Source organism: Aulonocara stuartgranti, assembly GCF_965226115.1.
Source record: "Aulonocara stuartgranti genome assembly, chromosome: 11".
Classification (NCBI taxonomy): domain Eukaryota; kingdom Metazoa; phylum Chordata; class Actinopteri; order Cichliformes; family Cichlidae; genus Aulonocara; species Aulonocara stuartgranti.
In genome coordinates, this window is record NC_138947.1 from 6,043,377 (window position 1) to 6,067,318 (window position 23,942).

A 23,942-nucleotide genomic window follows, 5' to 3' on the forward strand; every position below is an offset into this window, starting at 1 on the left:
TCTCTGGAGCTGATATCTGTAAAAATGGAGCACCACTTATACCAAAACAATTTAGATGAATAAAAAGCACTAGGGGACAGGGGGGAAATATGTAAATTTGGCAAACTTTGCCTTTAAGTAAAACGCAAACACATCAATACTTCACTTGAAAAGCTTATGCAAGTAAATACTTCTACACAGAGAGCACTTTCAGCACTTTCTTAGCCACATACTAAACAGGCAAATAGAGGTTAGAGGATATTACATTTCAAGTGAAGTCTTATTCATTTGACCTTGCAGTTTTTCCTCATTTGGGCCACGCGGACAGGTGAAAATCATTTAAAACCTGAACAGACATGAACCTAACCTAAAGCCTAAAACCTTATCCCTATAACCTAAACGCTAAACCTTATGACCTGCTGGATGCAAGGAGGATTTAAAAAAGGAACAAATGGGAATCGATCAGCCTTACCTGCATATAAACTAATGTGTTTAATATGCGTTATCTTTATTTGCTTTACATGCACACGTGTCCTCTTTTCTTCTGTCTACAGTCTTGTGCAGACCTCCACCAGTCTGCTCTCAAAATAACTGCTGATGTTTAGTTCTCTGTGTGCCCAAAGGATGGCAGTGCAACACAAAGCAGTGGAGCTGCACCTTTAATAGTCTTCTCTCTCCTGTTTTGGGGCCCCGAGCTTTCATCTGTTGGCTTCAATTTATTTCATCACAGTATACTGCAGCTGATCTAATAGCATGTACGTTTTGTTGTCACCTAAAGGGAATTTCTTGTCATGCTCCAAATTGATGTACCTGTTTGTCGCCTTGGACAGTATTTGTGCTGCACAGTCACAAGCAGTGTGTGAGCAGCATACGGCTCAGTCGATTTCACCGATCAGGCACCGTGAGGTACATTTAAACAGTACGTTATGGATCTATATTTGGAAGGTGTGCTTTATGTACAGCTTAATTTGATTATCACCCAGGGAATATTGAGCCCTTTGATCCTTCGACGCACCGAGGTCACTTTGTGCACAATGGAGCCTGATTTCATCCTGGATACATCCATGTTGTGTTTGTTGGGCTATTCAGCGCCTTTCGTTAATGTTAGAATACCATCTGATTTTGTAAAGGAATTTCATTACTGTGCCTTGGCATCCTTCCCAAGCCATACCTGAGACATCATCCCAAAGTCTTTTGATATGAGCAGATGGATAGGGGGTCTCTTAAGGGGAGGATGTAATCTCCATAAAGCCCCATGTCCTTCAACCCATCTGATTGTCTTCCTGCGCTCACAATCTTATCTTCAGGTCCAAGATGGTTTTAAAGCAATTTGACTTCACTTAAATAAGACAGGAAAACAATTAAGTGATGCTGTTGGGGGTCTAATTCAATCAGAGGAATTCCTCTCCGATATTGATCAGAGACTATTGATTTTCTCTGACATTTCCTTACTCTTAACTCTGCACTGTGCTTCATTTGAGAGATTTTCCTTTGTATTAACAAGCAGTGTCTTTCATACTCCGCTATCATCAGCTCTGCATCAACTAACGCCAGAATAGCCAACATACTGATCCCCTTATTTTTTTCTGGGACACAGACTAAACCAGACTTGTGACTGGCCTCATTATGAAGGTTTGCCACCCCCTGAGAGTGCCCGACCTGACCCCAAAAATTGCCCAATTGGCTTTTTCCATCTGCGCTTATGTGTGGTGATGGGGAACCATGACATTTACATTTGCACCACTCCAATATGATCCCTTGCTCTGCACGAGTTTTCGACACAGACTATAGCTCAAAACCGGTCACAGGATCAAAAGTGTCTCTTGCCTGAAGGAGCCACTGAGTCGATCCTTTCCATTTCTGCACCAAATGGTGTTTTCTCTCTCCTCCTCTCTCTCTCTCTCTCTCTCTCTCTCTCTCTCTCTCTCTCTCTCTCTCTCTCTCTCTCTCTTCTTCTATCGCTCTCTCTCTCTCACCAGTAACTTGCTGGAACACATTTAGATCCTGAGTAGAACTCCTCAGTGCCCACTCATCACTCTGCGTGGTGTTTGAAGATTACTACGCTCAGAGACATCCTCACTGGGCATCCAGGCAGCTTAGAGGCCAAAATCCATAATCCCTTACCCTTCATGGGAATTCTCCATGCACTTCAACATGCTGAAATACAGCCCCGCTGCAGCAGCCACTCATGGCCGAGGAACTACTGCAGCCGGAGGCCCAGATAGATGGATGACATGTCTCAATGAATGTGGGAGAAGTGGAGGAAGTTAGATTTAAAAATAAGTTATATACCACAGATAGTTCCTTCTCTGAAACACGCCGAGTAAAGGGATCTTTTTTGCAAGGTGTTTTATTTCCAAGATATGCTTGCACACAACTTAAGTTGGTCCACATGCGCCGCTAACTGTTTTATGCATACCATACCAGCCCAGAAGACATTATTTACTGAAAATATAGGTGCCGTTCTGGGACTCAGCAGTTCCACGGCTTTTCTAGCAGTCGTCTCAATAAAGAATTTCCTCTGAGGCTTTGGTGCCTTATTAAAAAGCGTAAATAAGTGTAGTTCCTTGATTCGGTAATCTGCATGAGCGAGTAATATGTAAAGTTCAGCTGTTGTAGCTGAAGGACCAGTGGGGTTTTCCTCCTCTAGGCTACACTCTAATGCTTTGTTAGTCTGCTGTGCTTAAACCTGTTTATTAGCTTGGGGACTTTGTCTTGCAGCAGACGAGAACAATAAAAGTAATCTCACATTCACATTTGGTATTTTCTCTTTATGAAAGTGTTTCTTTGCTCTGAACCTTTTTCCATTTTCTTTTCTCACCACATAGGTAAAAATATGAGGGAGACAAACAGAGCTGTTCCAGCGTTTTTAAAAATTTTTTATTTAACAAGGCAGGACCAAACCACCAGAAAATTGGTTGAACTCAGTTTAATGAGTTTAATTGCGGACAGAGCTTGTGCTTCCATGAAAATCAATGACCAACATAATGGTGGCTGCGTTGGAGGACACGATTCAACTACGAGGTCAAGAAGTTAACAAAATGCAGTCTGATTATATCTGTAAATACGTTTTTGATATGTTTTCATATTCTACTGAAATTATTATTGTTGGTAATATCTTTTGGTTTTGAATCCTAATGGATAAACTAAGCATAATGAGATGTTTAATTTTAGTTTAATATTTTATGGTTAAATTAGTATTTTTCTATTTGTTTCTTTGTACCCTTACTTTAATACAGGCTCCACAGCTCTAACTAGCTGTGGAGTCGTACTGTGTACGGTGGCAACGAGCCAGAGAGTCCTGTGAGTTAAACCTGTGACCTGCAAAGTGGTCTCTTGTGGATTATTTTAACTGCACGAGGGACGCATGTAAGTGCAAGCTAGTGCTTTCTGCTGTAACATCATATATATATATATATATATATATATATTTTGTGCTTTTAAATGAGCTTTTAGTGCATATTACTTGATACACTGAGGTGGACAACACTGTTTTCCCAGACAACAGGGATCTGAGCACCACCTTCTATACCCTTCATTTTGTTAAGGTTTAAAGTTAGAGGCGTGGCTGTGTTGAGTGACAGGTGCGCCAAGAGCAAACCCCATAGGTGTCTGTTAGGTCTTACCTCCATTAATTACACTTGTGGAATTAAACCTGTGCGCTGCCTTTGGAGCATTCTTCGTTGAATTACCTGACAAATAATACGGCCTGCAGCACTCATGGTTCAAGAGGTCTTTGCTTTAGTTTTGGTGAGTAAAACGTTACTGTTTTTTAGTGTGTTAGCTTTAATTAGCTAATATGTGTGCTTTGCCCCTATACAGTCTATGGATGGAGCTGTTAATCACCTGATAACTCGGCACTAAACCCATTTACACATGGTAGTCTTAAGTCTGGCTCCGGAAAACCAATGTTAGATGAAATGCTAACACAGAGGCTTCCAAATTCAGAATCCAAAACCAGGGTGTGACGTCAGTGTGCCCGTGCAGTCTTTTGTCAACAGCAGGCGTGTGAAACAATGCCCGGGGGCCACAATCGGCTGGCAAAGAAGCCAATTTGTCCCCAACAGATGTGAAGGAAGGCGTAATTTTGGACCTTTTTCTGTATTTTCATAAGTTTTACCGCTTTATCTTTAATGATAAATATCTCCCATGTGGCCATTCATGCAACACTACAGTAATTAGGTAATAGATAAAAAAAAAAGTGAAATGACAGGAAAGTTCCTGTTTTGTTTTGAGGTTTTTCTCTTTTGGTTCTGCTATAGAAAATTCTGTGAATTAACTTTGTGTTTTATAATTACAGGACAGTCAATAAGCTGCAGCTAACAGATCTTTCTTTCATTTATTACAGCAGCATTTCTTTATCATGTATAGATGTCCTGTTGAAGTTGAACTTCTTATATTAAGATATCTCTTCGATTAAAGGTGCAAACGTCTTTAGCCTGGGCTTCACTGATCCAGCCCACAGCACGTGGTGATGATAGTTAGTTGAACATCATGTAGCAAGCTGGTTTCTAAGTCTGCACTGCAGGTGTAGTTTTTGTTTAAGGATTAGAGGAAAGCAAAAAAACCGAAAAGACAAATCCTCACCCAGGAAACTTTGAGCATCATTTATTTCATTACTGGAATCTGTTAAATCTTTCTGCACCAGTTTTATTATTTATGTAGAAGAAAATGCATCACATAACAGTTCAAAGCATGCTGGAGTACAATGCAGCGAGGCTCTCGAACATTCTGTGCCACTTTCAAATAATTAATCTCAGCTTTTCTCATTAGCATTATCACTGCTAAGTCAACACACATATAGACATAGTTTACTGTTCTGTTCTCTCCTGTGTTTGCCTGGTTTCAGAGGTGAGAATCAGACTATAACAAGCTGACAGGTTTGTCTGATATCATCCTGCTTTTGTGGGTTTTCTTTTGAGAAGTAACCTGCACAAATGTGCATGAAACATCTTTTCATCTCGCTGAAAATGACACTGATATGCTTTAATTTATCAGCTCCTGCACTTTATTAGCTCAGGCGTGTTTCAGCAAGATTTCAGTCTATGTACGAATATAAAATCTATCACACGTCCTTTTTTTGGGGAAGGATTTTAAAAGTCTCGCCCATCTTTACTGTGTTTTTGATATTTTTAGAAAACCAAAGGCAACATAATAATTAATATCTAGTGTAATCTCACATCACAACTTGAAATAATGGAAAGAAATCTCTGTTTACATTCATGGACAGGAATTGTCTTGTTGTTTCGTGTCAGTCAGCTGTATGTTATCAACAGTCTTCAGCAGAGACTTGCCACCCTGGCAACCGAGAAAACAAGCCTTGAAAAAAGTGGCCACTGTTTTATTTTAACCATAGACAATTGAAAATATGGACAAAGTCACTGAGACAGCGGCGACTGGTTTGTGAAGTACAGTTAAGTGGTGTTACCACAAGCCACTGACTGTGAACGCTCATTGGCTAAAAGCTTGTCAATTTCAAGTACTGGAAAATTCCAGATAATCCTCCTTTTTGATGCTTAGAATGACCATAATTTACAGAATGAACTTCATATTTTATTCAGTGTGATTCGAAGTTAGCGACTGAGTTCAGAAACTTAGCAGAAAAGTGTTTAGTGAGGTTCAAGATCAGGGGAATGAGGGGCTGCTTTCTCACAAATATCTAGATAATCAAAATCACAAGGGTCTGTGTAATGGCCCTCTGCTGGCCATTACACAGAATGTATATTTATGGCACTATAGTGTTGGCTTTACTTTTAAAGATGAGATACTTCATCAGTCTTATACAGGCTATGATTTTAACCCTAACTAAGATCATTATCTAAACCTAACTAAGTTGGTTTTAGTCCCTAAACCTTTTTTAAAAAAAGTGTTTTTAAATGCTTAAACCACATTGAGTAGTTTCTAATAAAACACAGTTGAAGTGTAAAAACCTTCCATTTGTTGGATTCAAACCATGCTAAATATGTTCTTCCATTGCTAACCCACCCAGGACTTTTTTTCTTGCTTTTAAAAAATATTCGGTTTCTGTTCGTGGACACAAATCAGCACGTGAAACCAGTTAGATGAAAATTTGTGTCCGGGAACACAAATTGATGGATTAAAAGGTGCAAGTGTTTCATGAAGTGGCATAAGACAGCGAAGCAATTTTGGACCTCATCTTCTTTCTTCCTTCCGGCTCCTCCATGCATCATAACCTGCCTGTGTGCTAGAGGAGAGGAGGAGATGCTGTGCAGCTGCTGAGTGAGATGCGTGTGTGTTTGACTGTGTTGGGGATTATTAAATTTAGCAGAAAAGATTCAGTGGCTGTAAGAAGCCTAAGGAATAATTCATATTTCAAGAGTGAAAAGGTCAATTTTTGGACATCGGCTGCTGAGGAATGTGGGCGTTCTTACTTCATATAGCGGGGTGGGCGTTTAATCGATTAATTGATGTTATTTATTTTCAGTCAACCTTTTGAAGGCAGTTTGCAAGGACATGCTTCAGACTCATTTGTTTTCCCATAACAGGTTGCTCCAACTTGGACAAAATGCCTGTGTAAATGCCCTTGGTCAGCAACCAGCCGGACTGCTACCCAGCACTACAGGCCTAACCTGTATCAGAGCGCTGCAGCCCTCTCTCTCTCTCTCTCTCTCTCTCTCCTCTCCCCGCTGTTTGGCATGCTCCGTGGCACGGCGTGCTGAGGGCAGATCGTGTCACCGAGCTGGCACCGGCCTGAACTCGTTCAAGGTTACTCTTTGATTTAATGGTGATGCATTTTTTAAAACAGCATCATCCCTCTCTCTCTTGCCACAGCTCCTAGTCCATCTCTGTCACAAACACTGGCTGTGCATCTCACCTTTAGCAGTGGAAGCACCGGGAGAGGTTGTTTAAGATATAAATCAATGGCAAACGAAGCCCGAGCTCCAGAGCAAGCTGGCCCCGGTTGTTGTACCTGCCAGCCTGTTTTAAAGGCAGGACGGTGAAGGAAAATTCTTCTATATATTTAGTCTATGACATGGGAAAATGGTCACTCATCATGCAGACAGCTTTCTGTATGAGAACTTAAAATTAATGCTGTCTGCAAAGCCTTGACGGTTTGATACATAACCAGATGCTGTGTAATACCTTTATGGTTTTCTCTTCCCTTCTGGAGATGTAAATGATGGAGAAAATGATCGGTTTGTTCTTTTCATTGTGTCTTGCCTATTATAAATAGCGTTACCTATCTCTGTTCTTCAGTGATGTTTTTGACAGGGTGATATTCACCAATCATCACGTCTTCTTGCTGTTGTTTCAGTAAACGTTGTGTATCATAAAAATAGATTTTCAACCAGTTGCTCGTTTCCTCTGAGGGGTAGCTGTTTGTGAATTGTTGGGGGCACAGTCGTCACACAGACACACGCGAAAACGTTGACAAGATCAAATACACTTTTAACTTTTCTTCTCTTCTTAACTGAAATTGAATCTAAACTATTCAGGCACGAGAGCATCGGCCTTTGTGTGGTGTGGCAGGCTGTTATGGATGGAGATGAGCATTTCTGATAAAGAGAAAAAAGTGATAAATCAGAGGATAGAAACGGGGCATATTCATGAGCTCTGTAATCCTCTTATATCTTGTGTCATTTTGAAAAGCAAACACATCTTTGAGATCGGTACTTGACTGTGTCAGGTTCGATAAACCTCACCTCCACCATCTGAAAAATGTTAACATGATAAGAAACCTGATGAGCAGTAATGTCTGGAGCTCTAATAACTTCACTATAAGACTCTGTAGTCAGAGGAGCACTAATGCAATGCTTTTTAAAAATTTTGTAAATCAGTTTTTGATGTATTCCTACAAAGTTTTGCCCCATCAGTCACACTTGCCTACAGACTAGTTGGTGACCCCCTGTCAACCACTGGAGAAAATATTTTTTCCCTGAGTGGTTGCTGCCAAAGATGGCTACTGCACCATCCTTGCGGAGGTAATCTGCTACTGGCTCGTTCCCTGTAGCTTGCACAAAAGATGTGAAGTTGCCTGCCAACTTGAGCAGCAGTAAAACTGTGAAAAATGCGAGCGAAATCAGAAAGAGGAGACCATTCCCTTCAGGAAGACTTAACAGTGGTTGGTTGATAACTCTTAACACTGCAACCAGAACATTTCAAAAGAAGCAACTTTTATTATTAAGGTGATGGTTTTTCCATTCCCAGTTTGCGTCACGCTTGCACATAATCACTACTGCTCGAGAAGCTGGCGAATGTCTGCAGACAAGTCAGTCTTTCATAAAAAATACGAGTAACCATCCCGATCTGCTGGTGAACAAAGTAATTGGTTTTCAGTTCTGTATATACCTTTGTGACCTTTTTCAGCTGTCAGCAATATTCAGCATTTACTCGCCAAACAGTTTTTGCATACACATTTTTCCTTAGTGGTCTATGTGTTACCAGGAGGTGCCAGCTGGTCTCCAGACCTGTGTGACTGGGCCCTAATAAAATAAATGGAGAAAGGGGAAAAAAATGAAACGCGTAAAATTTAGGTAAACGTATTAATTCATGCTAGTTTTACCTATTTATACTGAGTTATCTCTAAATTTGGGTGTTAGCCATAGACTGTATATAAAAGATAGACTTAGCTTTTGGCTCTGAAAATTGAAGCCAACACAGAAAAGCTTTGAACCTGCATTTCTTTTTTCTAATGGCCAGCAGAGGGCATCTTCTCTGGTTGCAAAAAGAAGTTAGATTTTGCAGAGGTCATTAGAAAAATGACATCTGGTGAGTTAAAATAACTTGGGAGTCTTATTTGAACACAAAATGAAACTCACTTTGTGAGGCCTAATTGACAGACAGACGAGAGAAGAGGGCAAGATTTAGGATTGGTGATAGGATTGACAAGTTACAAGTTTTAAAAATAATGCTAATTAAATTATTAATTTTGGACACAAAGCTCAATTTTACCTTGAAAGTGTCACAAAATTATTGTAATTTGAGAAGTGTTTAGAGTCTGACAGATCAAATCCTACTAACCTACTGTATGTTTTTTTTTTTTTTTTTTTTTTTTTTTTTTTAAATGACCCGACAGTAAAATAATGAAATGGCAAAACCAACACTGTTGCCTTTGTTGGTAATCTGAGAAGTATAGTTGTGTGTACTTGTTTCATTTAATAAGCTATTGTTGACAAGCTGAAATGGGAAGTGTAAATATTCATGGGACTTTTAATATTTAACCTCAGAGCCTTCAGACAGTGTTGTGATAATTATTTCACTTATTTTGTGCTTAGACTTGGATTAGACTTTGATTATCGTGTCTGTAGTTTGTAATGTAAAGGTTTAGCTAGGTCAAAAAATGAACAATCACCGGGTTTGTGTTAATGTTAACATATTAATAAAATCAGCGTTTCTGTTATTGGAAGGTGCACAAGTAACAGGAAGGAGACTCGAACTGAGAGCTCTGTTTCTAAAGTACACAGATCATAAAATTGCATGAAATATATGGGCATAAAGTGCATTCCTTCGGTTGTGTTAATTACATTTTATCCTTTGCGTTGTTATACAATACTGAGTTCATGTAACTTATTCTCCTTACAGCATGCTTAAGATAAAAAAGTCCAACTTGTCACTCTTAATTAGACATTTTAAGTAAAACCAGCTAATCAAATTTCAGTCACCTTTAAAGGTTAAATGGGGAGAATAAGTCTTTTTTTTAAAGTTTTTTTTGTTTTTGTTTAATTAATCTACGTTTAAATAATTATTTTATGAATTGTGGATCTGTTTATAAAGCACGAAGCCCTTTTCTGCATATTTGATTGCACATATTTAAATAAATAAAATCTTGATTTTAGTCGCATCTGAACACTTACAGAAAGAGAATCAAGATTTCTGATTACCAAATCTTTTCTTCAGTGTTATAAATGTGTCAAAACGAGCACCTTGTAGACGCTGTTATCAGCTACAACATGGTATTTTATGCCCTGATTTTTCAGCTGAAACGAAATGAATATTTGGTTAATTAAATGTAACCCCCCAAAATAATTGCTACTTTCTGTCCTGCACGCAGATGAAATGATTAATTGATCCGATTCCTGCTCTCTCAGTTCAGAGGGTCGCTTGACTTGGTGTTGAAGTCAATAAGCACTAAAGGAAAACTGCTGCTCAGCTGATCTCAATAAACACTTTCTTAATGAGTCAACTTACTCGAAAGCTATTTTGAAGTCTTTTTAGTGCAGTATGATGTTCATTTTGTAAATTATGGCCTCGTTTAGACTCAAACAGACAATAAAACGATATTCTTTGTGACAAGCTCGTGCTTGAGTCACTTTCATATGAGTATGCAGCGCGCTTCTCAGTCTAATCCATCCCCTCTCTGTGATTTTCACTTTAAAAGGGAAAAAATTACTAACAGAAGAAATGTTATATATGGTTTCTGGCACACGTATAGAAATCTTTGGGACCCCAGTGGAGTGTTTTGATCCAGCTTTTTAATGTTACCATTCAAGCTGGTTATTTTCAATATATTTCATATGCATTAAACTCATACTGGCATTCACCGTCCTATAATTTTAATATTAATAATAAAAAAAAACCCCTAATACTGGGCAAAACAGCTAGTTGTCTTTGATGCTAGTTGATTTTCAAACACAGGTAAACTAAACCCCACAGTGACTGAATCCAATATAAAGATTCATCAGGTGTTGTAATTCTGTAACTGATTTTATGTATCTTTTTGCATCCACTGTAACATAATGAGAACTTTCCCATCACTCTTTGTGCATGCGAGTGTGAAAATCATGACAATACATGAAAGGAGGGCTTAGCGTTCTGGTTAAGTGTGAAAATGACTCTTGTCTTATCTAATGGGATAAAAGGTTGGAGACTTGGGAGACATTTGGTGTTGAAAGCAGACACCCAGCAGACAGACATTTGAAAGCAGCCTAATTTCTTTCAGATTCATGATGAGCTCAGCGGCATTAGATCATAGATGCGCAAAGAGCAAAATGGGAGAATTAGACAGTCGCGGCTGCTGCTGCTGCTGTCAGCCATTATCCACTGAGGTAAGAACTGACAGGGCTATGATGCTAACATCCATTAGAGCAATTAACTGCGGCACATAGGTGTCCTACATTTTAGGTGTGTGAGGTGGTCTATTAAAAGTATTCTAAATTTTTATTCCTTTTCAAAGGAAAAAAAAAGAAACAATACAGCAAATGTATTATAAGCAGTGGGACAGAATTAAATAGAGCGTAAACTTAATTTCATGTTGCCACAATTCATTCGATTCATATGGGCTTAATAGTATTGTTCATTTTCCTGCATATTTAGGGGTGAAGTGTTCGTACCTGGTTATGTCTGGGGGGCATTAATTCTGACTAATGAAATGACTCTATCCTCTGTGGCGTTTTAATCTATTCACTGTGAAAGTAATTGACAAGCCCACAGTATGTGCATTAGGATAGCTCCGGCACCAAAGGACAGCTGTCACTAAAGCAATTAAAATGACAAAGGTTAATTAATTCTCTGCAGTTTTTTACCTGATATGAGACATTCACAATGAGTGAGTTTTCATTTTCAGAGGAGTAATAGTGTTTTGAGGAGGGTAATTTATTTGTGGTTTAAAAAAGAAAAACACCAGTCATTGTCTGATGGAGCCTTTAATATGTCAATACCTCACACAAAACTGTGCCCCCAGGACAGCTTCAGCCCCAGATTTGAAATGCATTCTGCAGAAGGACATGATCTGAAATGACAATTGCTTGTTTTTGCCTCTTTTTTTTCAAAGCAAGCTCCTTATTCTTTGTCCTGTAGCAACGCAAACAGAATGTGATTTGTTTTTAAATGAGGCGCATGAGGATGTTTTACGCTTTAATTTGAGCAAACGTCTGTAAGTAAGTGGAAGCTCTACATTTTCGCTGCGGTTGGGGGTCAAGCGGAAGAAAAACCGAGACGCAAATAATTACTATGCCAACCACCTCTGACACCACGAGAGCAGAACCCAAGAACTTTCTAATCCACCTAAATGTCAAAGCAACGTTCACAGCCCTCCCTCCATGTGAATCTCCACAGGCTGCCAAAAGGCCAGTGGTTAGTCATCTGTTTACTCCTGCAGCTGCTGGGTGTCATTGGGACTCTGAAGGAGAAATCCCATGATTCTCTCTGCCATTTCTGACAGCTCCCGCCCAGACCACATTAATCAGGGATTGTGGGCGAGCTAGGGGATAGAAGGCAGGCATGGATGGCTCCGGCCCAGCATAGCTGAACCGAGGGAGAAGATCTGGGCCCAAAGATAACTTAGACGTCCAAACACTGCCGCTCTGCAACGCTGTCGGTTTCATTCATACGCACGGAATTCGTTAAATGGACAAAAGAAATGGCCAGATTTGCATTTCTTATAAAACAGAGCTTGGAAAAGGACTCAAACATCTCCTAGTTGTGCATATTGGTGTCTACAAGAGATTAATTCCTGAAAAGCTGCGTTCCTTACATTTTAATTATTTAACTCCGCTTTCTCCATCTTCTCTGTTAAATTATTTTTTCACTAAGCTGTAATGAAGGTGTAATCTGTGATCTGAAAATGTTTTTTTTTAAAGCTGAAATACAAAGCAGGAAACGGCTTTCATTTCCAAAATGAGGAACATTTGTTACAAATATATATTTATTTAAATCTAAGGACCATTTTAAATCATTAATGTTCTTATATAAATGAGTAACACAACTCCCTATTTGCAATTACAGATAAGAAATCATCGACTGGTATATAAAAGAAGAATGTAGTCACCAGTACTGTACTAACACTGTTTTTTTCTGTAATGCAACACACTGCTGGATGGAATTCAGTAATCAAATTACATTTAAAACTATACCATTACTTACATTACAAAGGTTCTTCATTTACCTGCACAATGGGCACAGAAAGGAAAAAACTCAAACATGCCCTCTTTCAGTCCTGAACAATTATACCACAATCAGCTGATTTCAGTTAGTATGCAGGGAAAACAGTGGAATGGTCTACAGCTAAAAAGTGGATACGTGGACATTACTTTTGCTTTTACTACATCCATGGACAGTAACGTGAAGGTACAGTGCAAACTGCATCCAGGACAGAAAACTGAAGCTATAAAATCTGCACAGACAGCATAGTGGCACAAAGGTAGTGTGGAAGAACCCAGAGTGATGTTAAAGCCGAGTATATGCCAAACCCAGCTAAGCAGACAGCCTGATCTTCTGCTGAAGCAGTGATGAGCAGTCAGGCTCGTAGCATTTCAGCCTCCATTTCTCCAGCCTGCACCTGTTAGTAGAATTACTGTGAAATGCCTTTTGAGCTAGTTTTTAGTTCAAACATTCTTTGCTGTTGTGTTGTTCATACTTGAACACTAAAAGGAAGATCTCTCATGTGTCCTCTTCAGAGGAGGGGATCTGTGTCGGTGTGCAGGATTGTAGTCTGGTAATTATGTACTTGCATTTATATAGCTCTCCATTCATCCATCCATCCATCCATCCATCGCCTGCAATCTCTCCAATGTGTCCTGGGTCTGCTCTGGGCCCTCCTTCAGGTAGTACATGTCTCAAATGCCTTACCCAGGAGCTGTACTCTAAACTCCACCTGAATGATTGAACTCCTCACCTTACTGCTAGGGTGATGACCTTTTGGAGGAAACTCATTTCTGCTCATTTGCTCAGCTTTCTGTCACTACCCCCAGCTTGTGGCCATAGATGATTGACAAATTTGCGCTCATACTTAATTCTTTCTTCACCACAACAGATTTGTGAAGCATCCAAAGCCCTGAGAATGCCTCCCCCAGTTGGTCTGTGAATCTCCTGGTCCACTCTCCCCTCACTCAAGAAATGGGACACTGAGATACTCCTCCTTTGACTCCAATAGGAACCTAGTGGGAGGAACTACAAACTGAGACCAGGAATGTGTTTACTGAGTTTATAAACTGAGTGAGCAGTAAGGTAATTAGATGTGAAACCAGAGGATTTGCCCCCTGCTGGCCATGAGAAAAAATGCAGGTTTATGCACTTTGCATTGCAGGGTTTGTTCGGTAAGAAAAATACAAAATGGAAATTTTTCATCAAATACTTAAACTTGCAATAATGAATTTGTTTTGGTAATTTTGGGGCAACAAAATAATTTGTAGGCAGAAGACTGAAAAAAAATCATCTCGTTGTGTTGATCTGGACTAATTTCTAAATAGAAGAAAATTAGTTTTCATTTGAATCCATTAGGGGTTTAATGGTTCCAAAACAGAGACGGAATTTGTCTTCCTGTCCCCCCAGCTCCTCCATCCGACCCACTGCTCATTAACTTACTAATAGAGGAGTTAATAGAACATAAAGTTCCTATAAAAGTTAAGTGCAGCAACTCAGTGCTTGAATGTAATCTCAAACAAACCAGGATGATTATGTGAAAGTTGTCAGAGAAATTTAAGGATCGCTGGTTAAAGCTGCAATGTTTAAAGGTATAACACATGAGCTTCTTTAAATGAAATAAGTTTAAAATAGTCATAAGCGATGATGTTATGTCCCACACCTATTGCAAAGATATCAGCAGATGTTATGAGCTATTGCTGGCACATCCCATCATGTCATGATCACTGAGTCAATACGGCATCTAGTTTGCCCGAAAGGAAATTTGTAGATGTTTTTGCACATATCAGTGGTGAAAACGTCTTTTGGAGGAAATAGCAGAAAATGGAAAGTCTGTTTGGATTGGTTATAACAACGAAATTCCAAAATAACCCGTTGTTAAAGGTTCTACACCTGCTTTGTTCTAGTGTGTGCTACTTTTGCTTTATTGGTATGCATTCAAACACAAATCTGTGTGCTGCAACAGCCATGTGTCGTCTTGTTCCTTACTCTAGGTCTAGTCAATAAAACCTTCCTGTGAATCTCTTTATTCAAATGGTGAGAGGCTTGGTTATTTACTAAAAAACAGGCTAGGTAACTACCAGTTAAAACTAGGGACTGCAACATTGTCTATACAAATAGCTCCTGAGACCTGAACTCTTGTTAGGGATTCATCACGTCTGTGTTGAGCAGAATGAAATGTAAGGTTGTGATGTCTGCTTATGAAGATTTAGGGTCTCTGGAGGTTAAGAACCATTTAAACACTGTTTCGATTCTGATTTTTGTGGAACTTGTACCATGACTGACTTTTTTTTTTGCCTTCTTTCTTTGGGACCTTCATTCTGTGACGCAGCAGCGCTAACCACTGCTTCACCATGCTCCCCTGGTTTGGAGAAACCAAATTAAATTTGTAATCTGTGCTCTATCAAAGCATAATTCTTTCAGACGGAAGCCCACTGTAGGATGGAAAGCTACAGGTGATTGTGTGCAACCTGGCCAATCACCTACGTTGTGTATGGTCACTCTGGTGCTTGTTGCGCTCGCCAGCTGAGAAGTCATCACAGTCTATTAATACTGGTTAAAACCATTGATCATTTATAGCGGTTTATGAATAGCACAGGAGTCACTGAAGTCTTCTTCTCAGCATGTGTTGTCTGTCTGTAGCCCTATCCAGTGGCATGTAGCATATGCACATTGCCCATAAATCATAATTTTAACCAACTAGGTTAGTTTTGCCTTCCTTTCATCTTTCCTGCTCACCCTGTAACGCCTGTGTTCTTCTCCCTGTTGAGGTTCTCCTTCTAATGTTGTTGGCACTTGTAGTATAGTGTAGTATAGAGTGTCATCACTAATAAATATTTCACCTGTATGTTGATGCTCGAACCTGCTTTAAAAAATACTTGAGCGAGCTGTGACTGTAAAGATGGGGGCAGTAAATTAAGAACAATACGATGAAAAAGCTAGAATGCTCCACGGAGCTGAACGGAAACTGTAGAGAAGAGCTGTCTCAAACACCATTTTATGGGCCATGAGCTTTGGGAGTAATCAACGGCAAATGATCACTGAAAGGAGTTTGGGAAGGAAGTTAGGCGGATAATGTGAGAAGGGGGAAAAAAAACAGCCCAACACTTCCAAAGCAGCTGAATCCTAAACCCAAAAAACCAAGTACCTACCCAGTATGTCTCCAGTAGTGTTTGACCCCTTTCACATCGGGCACTTGACCGATGTCAAGTTTAGTTACTGATAAATACTAAACGGAGGATAAATTATAATACACGTGTAATTGAGGCTGAAACGGTAATTTCTTCAAAACAGTCAGCATCACAATACGTTGCATTTAGCCTCAGATGACATTAGTCAGGGAACAGATCCATCTCTCAGCAGCTCTCACACCGAACACTTTTGTGCCAGACTGTTTACACTTGTAAGATTATATGCATAATGAGGCTGCATTGTCTCGGGAAAGTGCTGCTTTAATTCTCTGAAGCTGAACAAACTGTCCCTGGCACATTTGGGTAGGGGTGGAGAGATATCAAAGTCACTTTATTGAGATGAAAGAACTGGCCCAAACAGCAATCTGACACATTAGTCATTCCTTCTTCTTAGTGACAGAAACATGCTCTCAATTTACGAGTCAGGTGCTTCCAGTGATTTCTGCCAGCCTTGTTCCTCCGCATCATAAATTCCTCTTTATGCTCACTCATCCCACAGGCAGACCCCTATTCTTCGACCTGCCTTGTCAGAAAATTCGCCCCATGTTGGCATATTGGATGTCATCCAGGCTGCCATTAGCAGTTACTGCGTTGCGTATACCATGGCATACACTGTGAAAGAGCACTGAATTTAAATAGACAGCAGTGATTGTGCCCCTAGGTGCACATTCATACTTTTTTACAGGTTTTCTATCGGCTCTTTAATTCATTCTTTCTGTGGTGTTGACTCTGCAGAGCTCCCACTTATACTGTGTTCATTTTCTCTAAATGCTTCACGTGAAGCCACTGGCTTCCAATCTATGTAATGAAGGTTTAATAGCCAATTGGAACATCCAATATCATTAGCAGCCAGCGTTAGGCTCATCTGAAATTTTTTTCTTTTTTTTTTTTTTGATAACCAGAAGTGCGAGCGTTTGACACGCAGGATGTGTGATTAGCACCTGCTGTTTAATGCATGTCCTGCCTCTTCTGGAGCTGGAAAGCTCTTTTTACCAGTTCTCGCATTTTAATAGCGTTTTTGTTCTGCTTAAGCCTCAAATGCACTTCAGGAAATCTTCCTCTCAACAATTTCCATGTTCTCTTGCATTCTTGTTCTATGATCTATTTTTAAACAAACTTTTGACCTACCTTTTTTCCGATTATCAATCACTTTTCGATACAAATGATTATTCCAGTGTTTACAAATGGTTATTTTTGGTTTCTGCAGGGGCACTATGGCTCTAATTCTGTGGCTCACTACTGGCTGCTTGTCATGTCAGTGATGCAAAGAGTCACCAGAAATAAAAGCAATGCTTAAATGTCTAAAATGGATATGCAGTTCTGAGAAAAAAGAGCAGAGTAATGTTTGATTATTTTTAAAGAAAAGCACAAAAAATGATCTTCTGTTTCTCTGTCATCTTGTGCAACTTTTATTTATTCATTGTGACATTTACTTGCTTATGTTTGATCTGATGAGAGCCCTCAATTTGGTGTCATTTACCGAGCGCCGTCCATGGCCTTAAAACTGCTAAACACACAACACAGAATTAAAATAGAACATACTTTTTTTTTCCCTCTTTGTGTCGTGACTTGGTGAAGATTATTTTTGACAGCTGCAATAACAGGAAAATATAGATGGACGTTATTAAGTTGTTTACCACATTCGGGTTCATGCATGGGACATGGACGAGATTCCAACAACAATATCAGAGAGGTACATTCACTCTAACAATCACACTGCAGAAAACAACACCACTCAAAATATGTTTGATTTTTCCATTATGCCCTCTAATGCATACTGACAGATTCTTCTTATTTGCATTGACATTTACGTGTTCGCAGTGATTACCAGAGACTGATTGGAGGAGACAGAAAGCATGATTGAGACGGAAATACACCATCAACATAAACAACTAAATTAGCAGGAGAAAACACTGATAAAATTGTTCTCTGGTCTTTGTGTGGAATCCACGATATTTACATAAATACAATCAGCATATTTTTATGGTTGGCTTGAGAATTTCCTTTCGATGTAAGCAGCTATGCATATAAGATGAGTATTGCAAGCCTATAAATGCTTCCCTAAATGCTCTCTTAATGACCTCAGGCTAGGCTTGTTCATTGGAGCAAGATCAGTCTTGTGACAAGGATAGGTTATTTGTAATAATGCCTGTCAACATCTCAAGTTGGAAATGTCTTGACTCCATTTTCTTTCATATAATCTGAAATTGCTCAGGACCCTGTAGCCTATCTCTGTCTTTTTTTTTTCTTTCCCCCCCTTCGTCTGGTCTTGTGATCAACCCGTAGGGAGGTAGGGGGTGTCACTGTGGTAGTTGTAGTCTGGGCACACCTTCTGCACCAGCTTGTAGTCAGTGCTGTAGAAGGTGATGAAGATGCAGATCACTTTGAAGGGTTTGGAGCACAGCCAGGACACGTGGCTCTGGGTCTGCTCCTGAGGGCAGCTCTGCGAGGGGTCGTGGGCACACAGTGAGTTCCTGGTGCCTTTCTCCACCTTTTCGTACTCCACCCTACAGTTGAACAGCTTGGTTTCTTTGGTCTCCAGGGCCGTCTGCTGCTGCTGCTGGTGATGGTGGTGGTACTGCTGGTGCGGCTGGTGGACCTGGAACTCCACAGCCTTGGTGGGAGGAACAAGTCCCACGGAAACGTTGCCCTGACCGGTTGAATTGTGTCGAAAGTAGACGCTGAAGGTGCCGTTACCGTGATCCACAATTTTGCCGGTGATGAGGAGGTTCAGCTTCACCGTCTTGATGTTAGAATGGAAATCACCCCAGCCGAACATCTTCTTAAACTTTCCAGTCTTGACGATGGGGCGTCTTTTCGTCCTTGATCGAGGGTCACGGGAGGCTGAGGTGTTGTAAAGCCATTTCCAATGCTCTTGCTTAGAGTAAGACTCTCCTTCGTCGTAGTTCAGATCCATAGAGGTGAAGTTCTCTTTGCCGTAGAGGCTTTGAGACAGCAGACGGCTAATGGACACGTCCTTGCTGCTTTCATCCCAGTAGGTCTTCACTTTGGATTTTGAGTTATATCTCAAGTCGGAACTTGGAGAGTCAGCACTCGCAACCTGGAAGATTAAATAAAATGAGTATTAGTTAAAATTTTACTCAATGTTACAAACATACTCTAAAGTATGTGAAGTTTTGCCTCATAATACTTATATGAATACAGCAGTTGATGTGTTTTGGGGTCACACGTATTAAATCGACATCGTCAATTGGACAATTATTTCCTTCCAAAGCACATTCCATACCTATAATCAGTTGGGATTTAACACAAAGTGTTGGATAAGCAAAAGAAGTTGGATGGATGGATGTCATTCATCGCTTTTTGATGAATGACTTTTGATGAATCATGTAGCTCTGCCTGCAAATGCCAACAATAGATTTGTTCTCCATATCAGATTTTCAGTGGCATCAGGTGAATCTACAGCCTGAGAAAACTCCCACCTGATAGGCTTTTGCGACACAGCATTAAGCAATTTTTTTTGCTGAAGTTAAAGTATGTATAACTTGCATGGATGCATATTAAGTTCTTGTAATGGGCCCTTGAGGCTGGCTCCAAAAGCAACTTATTTGCCATAGACTGTAAACCCAACATTAAAAAATTTAAAGCAGGTTTACAGTCTGGTCTAAAAGAAAGTTGTTTTCTATGGATAGTTTCCCCCTTTGTATGGATAATATAATAAAAGGTACTTTCGGCTGCTCTTATTTCCCAAGGGGTTGCTTCAGTGGATGGATCTGCATATTTGATTTGACACAGATTTTAGCTCTTCCTGACCACCCCTCCCATTTATTCGGGACTGGAATTCTGCTCTAGGAATACACCAGTTTGTATCCCTCTCAATATTGCACATGCAGGTGGATTAACCAAAAAATGATCTTGATAATTACCAAAACTGGTAATTTAAGGCAGATGTGGCATAAACCTTACACTGGATGGTGGTCTGATAAACTTGTATTTGCATGATTGTGTATACATGCTCTGAAACTGCACAGTTCTCTACATGTGTTTGTCTTTTAAACAACAGAAAATGACAGAAAACATCTGAATCTATATATCAGTGGGAATGTGATGAGTGGAGACTGGCCCATCTTAATTTTTCTGAGCATGCATTTTCCTGTGAATGAAAGGAAATGTGCAAAATTTCAAGCGAGTCAGACTCAGCCCATAGAGATATGTCCATTTAAATTAGACTTTCCTCCCAAAAAGGCACCAGTCATTTTCTGCAAATCCCCCAAAACAACATATTTTACATTCTAGAGACAAATCCCTCCAGTGGTGGTTGGAGTTATGAATTTCGTCTGTGAGGAGCAAGAGGGAAAATAGTTTGTTGCTATTTTAACCATGACGGCAAAAGTCTGAGACAGTCCCCACTTTAAACAAACCCAATCGAAATTGCAATTTTAATACAAATTAGAATGTTTTCCTAATCTTTCCAAAGCTGACTCTGTCCCTAAACCTTGAAAGATTTATTTTCTGCAGTGACTTGTCAAAGAGTTTTGAAAGGCACCACAAAAAGCATTTATGCATCTTGTTGGAGGGCATGAACAAATGTCAGGTTCGAGGGCTTGTTTAATTACAACTGTCATGTAGGTATAGCACCAGCTGAAGGTAAAATGCCATCTAATTTTACAGAACTGCTGTTGAAATGTGCATGTGTTAGTAAATCGTGTAAATATCAGGAATGGAATTTGTTAATAGGTGGGATATTTTGGGGGAGGTTATCTGACATTTTTATATTCAGAAGTTGGAGAAACCGGTGGAGAAATGATGAAAAAACTTGGTCAGGATGTAGATAAAAAGATTTTTTTTGTAATTATGTCTCTCTATAACCTGAATTGATACTCTGAGGGAGACATCTGCAGTTATGGTGGACCAGACCAACATCCCTCTACATATTACATTCATTGCCAGTGTTCAGTTGGAATACAGCAATCAGTCGCTGCTGCATATGCACATTTCTTTTAATTATGATTGAAGATTTGTGGTCAGCTGTTTATATAGGCTGCTATTTAATATGGTCTGGTATTTGCACAAGCAGTGATGCAGTTAATTGCAGTGGTGTGGAATTGATTATTGTAATTATTTATCACTGAATTGACTGCATTTCTATGTTACTGCAGCCAAAAGGACAAACACAATTACTAAGAAAATAAAAATAATAAAGGTAGAGTAGGAAAAAAATAATATAAACAGAAAACTGTGTAGTAGCAAAGAAATTAATTTAACGAGATAAAATAAACCTCTAAAATGAAATAAAATGCACTTAAAAAACATATGAAATAAAAAGCTAACTATAATATAAGAAATTGGCTCTATCAAATAAAATATCTCACTAAAAGAAAAGAAAATGAAGCAGTACGCTTGTGTTGCATTGTACAGCGTTAAATATATCCTGCTTTCACCTGCTTTGGGCTCATGTTTGATCAGCTCCTGGAAGATTGATATCTACTGTTTGTTCAGCACAGCAGTTGTTATTGTGTTGCTCTAAATTCTTTAACAGTTTGTATTGAAAACAAACGCTCCGAATCAGCCTGGAAGCAGAGTCTTCTGATCACTTTGTGCTTCTTCACTTTGAGATGTTTATTTGGAGAGTTTTTATTCTGCTTTGACTGTTTCTAATTTATTATTTGAATATTAGAGAATAGCCTCTGTGCTTCTATTATATGAAGTAAGTGGACATTCGGTGGTGGTGGAGTTAGATTTTTATGGTAGAAATCACAGATGCTGGGATTAATTGGATTTTAATTTCAGTCCCTAACTTGTCTTTCAACACTTCTGGAGATAATCACAACACAGTGATTACTACTTCTTTTTTTTTTCACTTGTTTTCGAGTCTTTGTTTTGTCTTGTGTTATAAATCAAGCACAATGCTTTCACCTCTCTCTAAAAGCCAAAACTCGCTCTTAGTTAACTTCAACCTCAGCCAAGATGGCAAAAAGAGTCTTTGGTTCAGATGATCGCACCATATCCAGGTTTCTGTAGATGAACCTGTGGAAGGATCATTAATGGTTTCCTCCAGCTGCCTTTGTTGGGCTTGTACACCTCTGCCAAAAACACCTGCTAGTCTGGACTCACCACTGATTACTGACTGTTAACGTTTAACTTCAGCTCATTACTTCAATACGGCTGCGATTATTTTGTTTATGTGGTGTTTAGACTTTGTTCGTCGTGGATGTGTGATGTACACAGTGTCTAAGGCTGCGTTCAGACTGTAGGCAAAAGCGCATCAAATCAGTTTGTTTTTTTTTTGTTTGTTTTTTTGACCCTATGCGTCCCATATCCGATCATGCTATGACAGTGTGAACGGCACAAATCCGATATTTTCAAATCTGATCTGGGTCACTTTCGTATGTGGTACTGAATCCGATACATATCCAATGTTTTAGAAAGCGACTGCTGCTGTTTGAATGGTCATGTCGCATTAAATCAGTCTTTTACATCACTGACACAAGACAGACGCCAATTATCAGCGCCGGAGAAAGAATCGCGAACGCTTCCTGGCCATCCAGTGTAGATGTTAGTGAAACTGTTGGGAAGACAACGTTGGAGAAACGTGAACATTTTATTTGTACTGTATAATCTGCAGATTCTGACAGAAATCTGTAACTATCCTTTGAAGCACCGCTCCTCTAAAACAGCAATAAGGATAATTATTAGGTTATCTACATTATTATGTAAATAACAAAATAACTTAAAGCAAAAATTAGGAAACGTAAAGTCCGAAGTCTTTATATTAACGGCCATCAGTCAAACAATATTGTTTGGTCTGGGTCTAAACAGAGCGCGTTGTGTGTGACGTCTTCTTTTGCGCATGCGGGCCGCTTTGAGGGTTCACACTAGATCACGTTTGCTGTCGCATTTTATTTGTAGTGTGAACAAGCAGTCAAAAAAATCGGATTTGATCAAAAAATCGGAATTGAGCTTTAAGACCTGCAGTGTGAACGTAGCCTAAGTGCGGCATAGAGAAGTGTTGAGGTGTAACTGGCAAAAGGCCACCATGGCTAAAACTTCTGCAGTGATTAATGAATCCCATTCAGTGTTCACATTCAGAGCAGTTATTCAAATGTGCTCCTGTAACTGTGCAGTGTACGGGCCACAGTATTGTAAAAAACAAATAAACAGCTGACGTATCTATCTTTTAGCGTATAAACTGCAAATATTATGTACAATTATTCCTAAATAAAAGACAAATGGCCACATTTAGGCCATTTGTTTTGATTAGTTTCTTTTCTATAATATTTGCAAAACCAAAACTTTCTCTAACTCGTAATTTTTGAGCTCTTTATCCACTTAGTTCATGTGACTTATGTTCTGTGTTAGTTGGCCCATATTTAGCTTTAAAAATATGCTTTAAAAAAAAGTTTGATAAATGGTAGGTTCATGAAAAATGAACAATTATGATTTCATCCTTAATCAAGTATCCTTACTGTAGCTATTATGAAAATATTTTATTAAAGGAATATATTAAAATGTTTTTATTAAGTATAATCCAGGTTCTCGTAGAGTCGTCCAATATCAGCAGTCTGCCTAGCAACAGCTTCGAGTAGACGTGTTCGTGCTGAGTGCTTGCTAACAAGATCAAAATGAATATCCTTTGCAAATGCAGGAAAACATCAACAAATCTATGCACATTATCCATGTACAAATACGTCTGTCAAAAACGGTTTTAACGCTGTGAGAAAGTCTTACAGTGTGTGAAATGTCCTTATCAAGATTAAGGCTATTCCTGTCATACATCGAGACGAATGAAGCGCTTCTCAGGAGCAGACGTGATGCAACAGCAGACTATTACCTGCTGAATGTACCCTGAATGGATGATTGATGATTCATTCTGTCTCTCTCCTCTAACAATCACACAGATGAGAGAGCAAAGATTTCCCGCGCACCCCACAGAGGCTTGTGACAGTGATGTCCAAGCCCCGTCCGAGGAACGTGACAGCAGATCTATCTGGT

At 39.4% G+C, this 23,942-nt stretch overlaps 1 protein-coding gene across 1 annotated transcript in view; it reads right to left on the minus strand.

Annotated features, from left to right (window-relative positions):
* Positions 1–18,184: 18,184 nt before the first annotated feature.
* The window catches only part of LOC309716430 (neurexophilin-1), a gene marked incomplete at its 5' end in the record, with an annotated part of 15,104 nt that continues 9,346 nt past the window's right edge, over positions 18,185–23,942 (minus strand). The window contains one exon of the mRNA XM_082550228.1: positions 18,185–19,050. Coding sequence (XP_082406354.1) covers positions 18,265–19,050 — 786 coding nt within the window. The 3' untranslated portion in view covers positions 18,185–18,264. The remainder of the gene's footprint in view (positions 19,051–23,942) is intronic.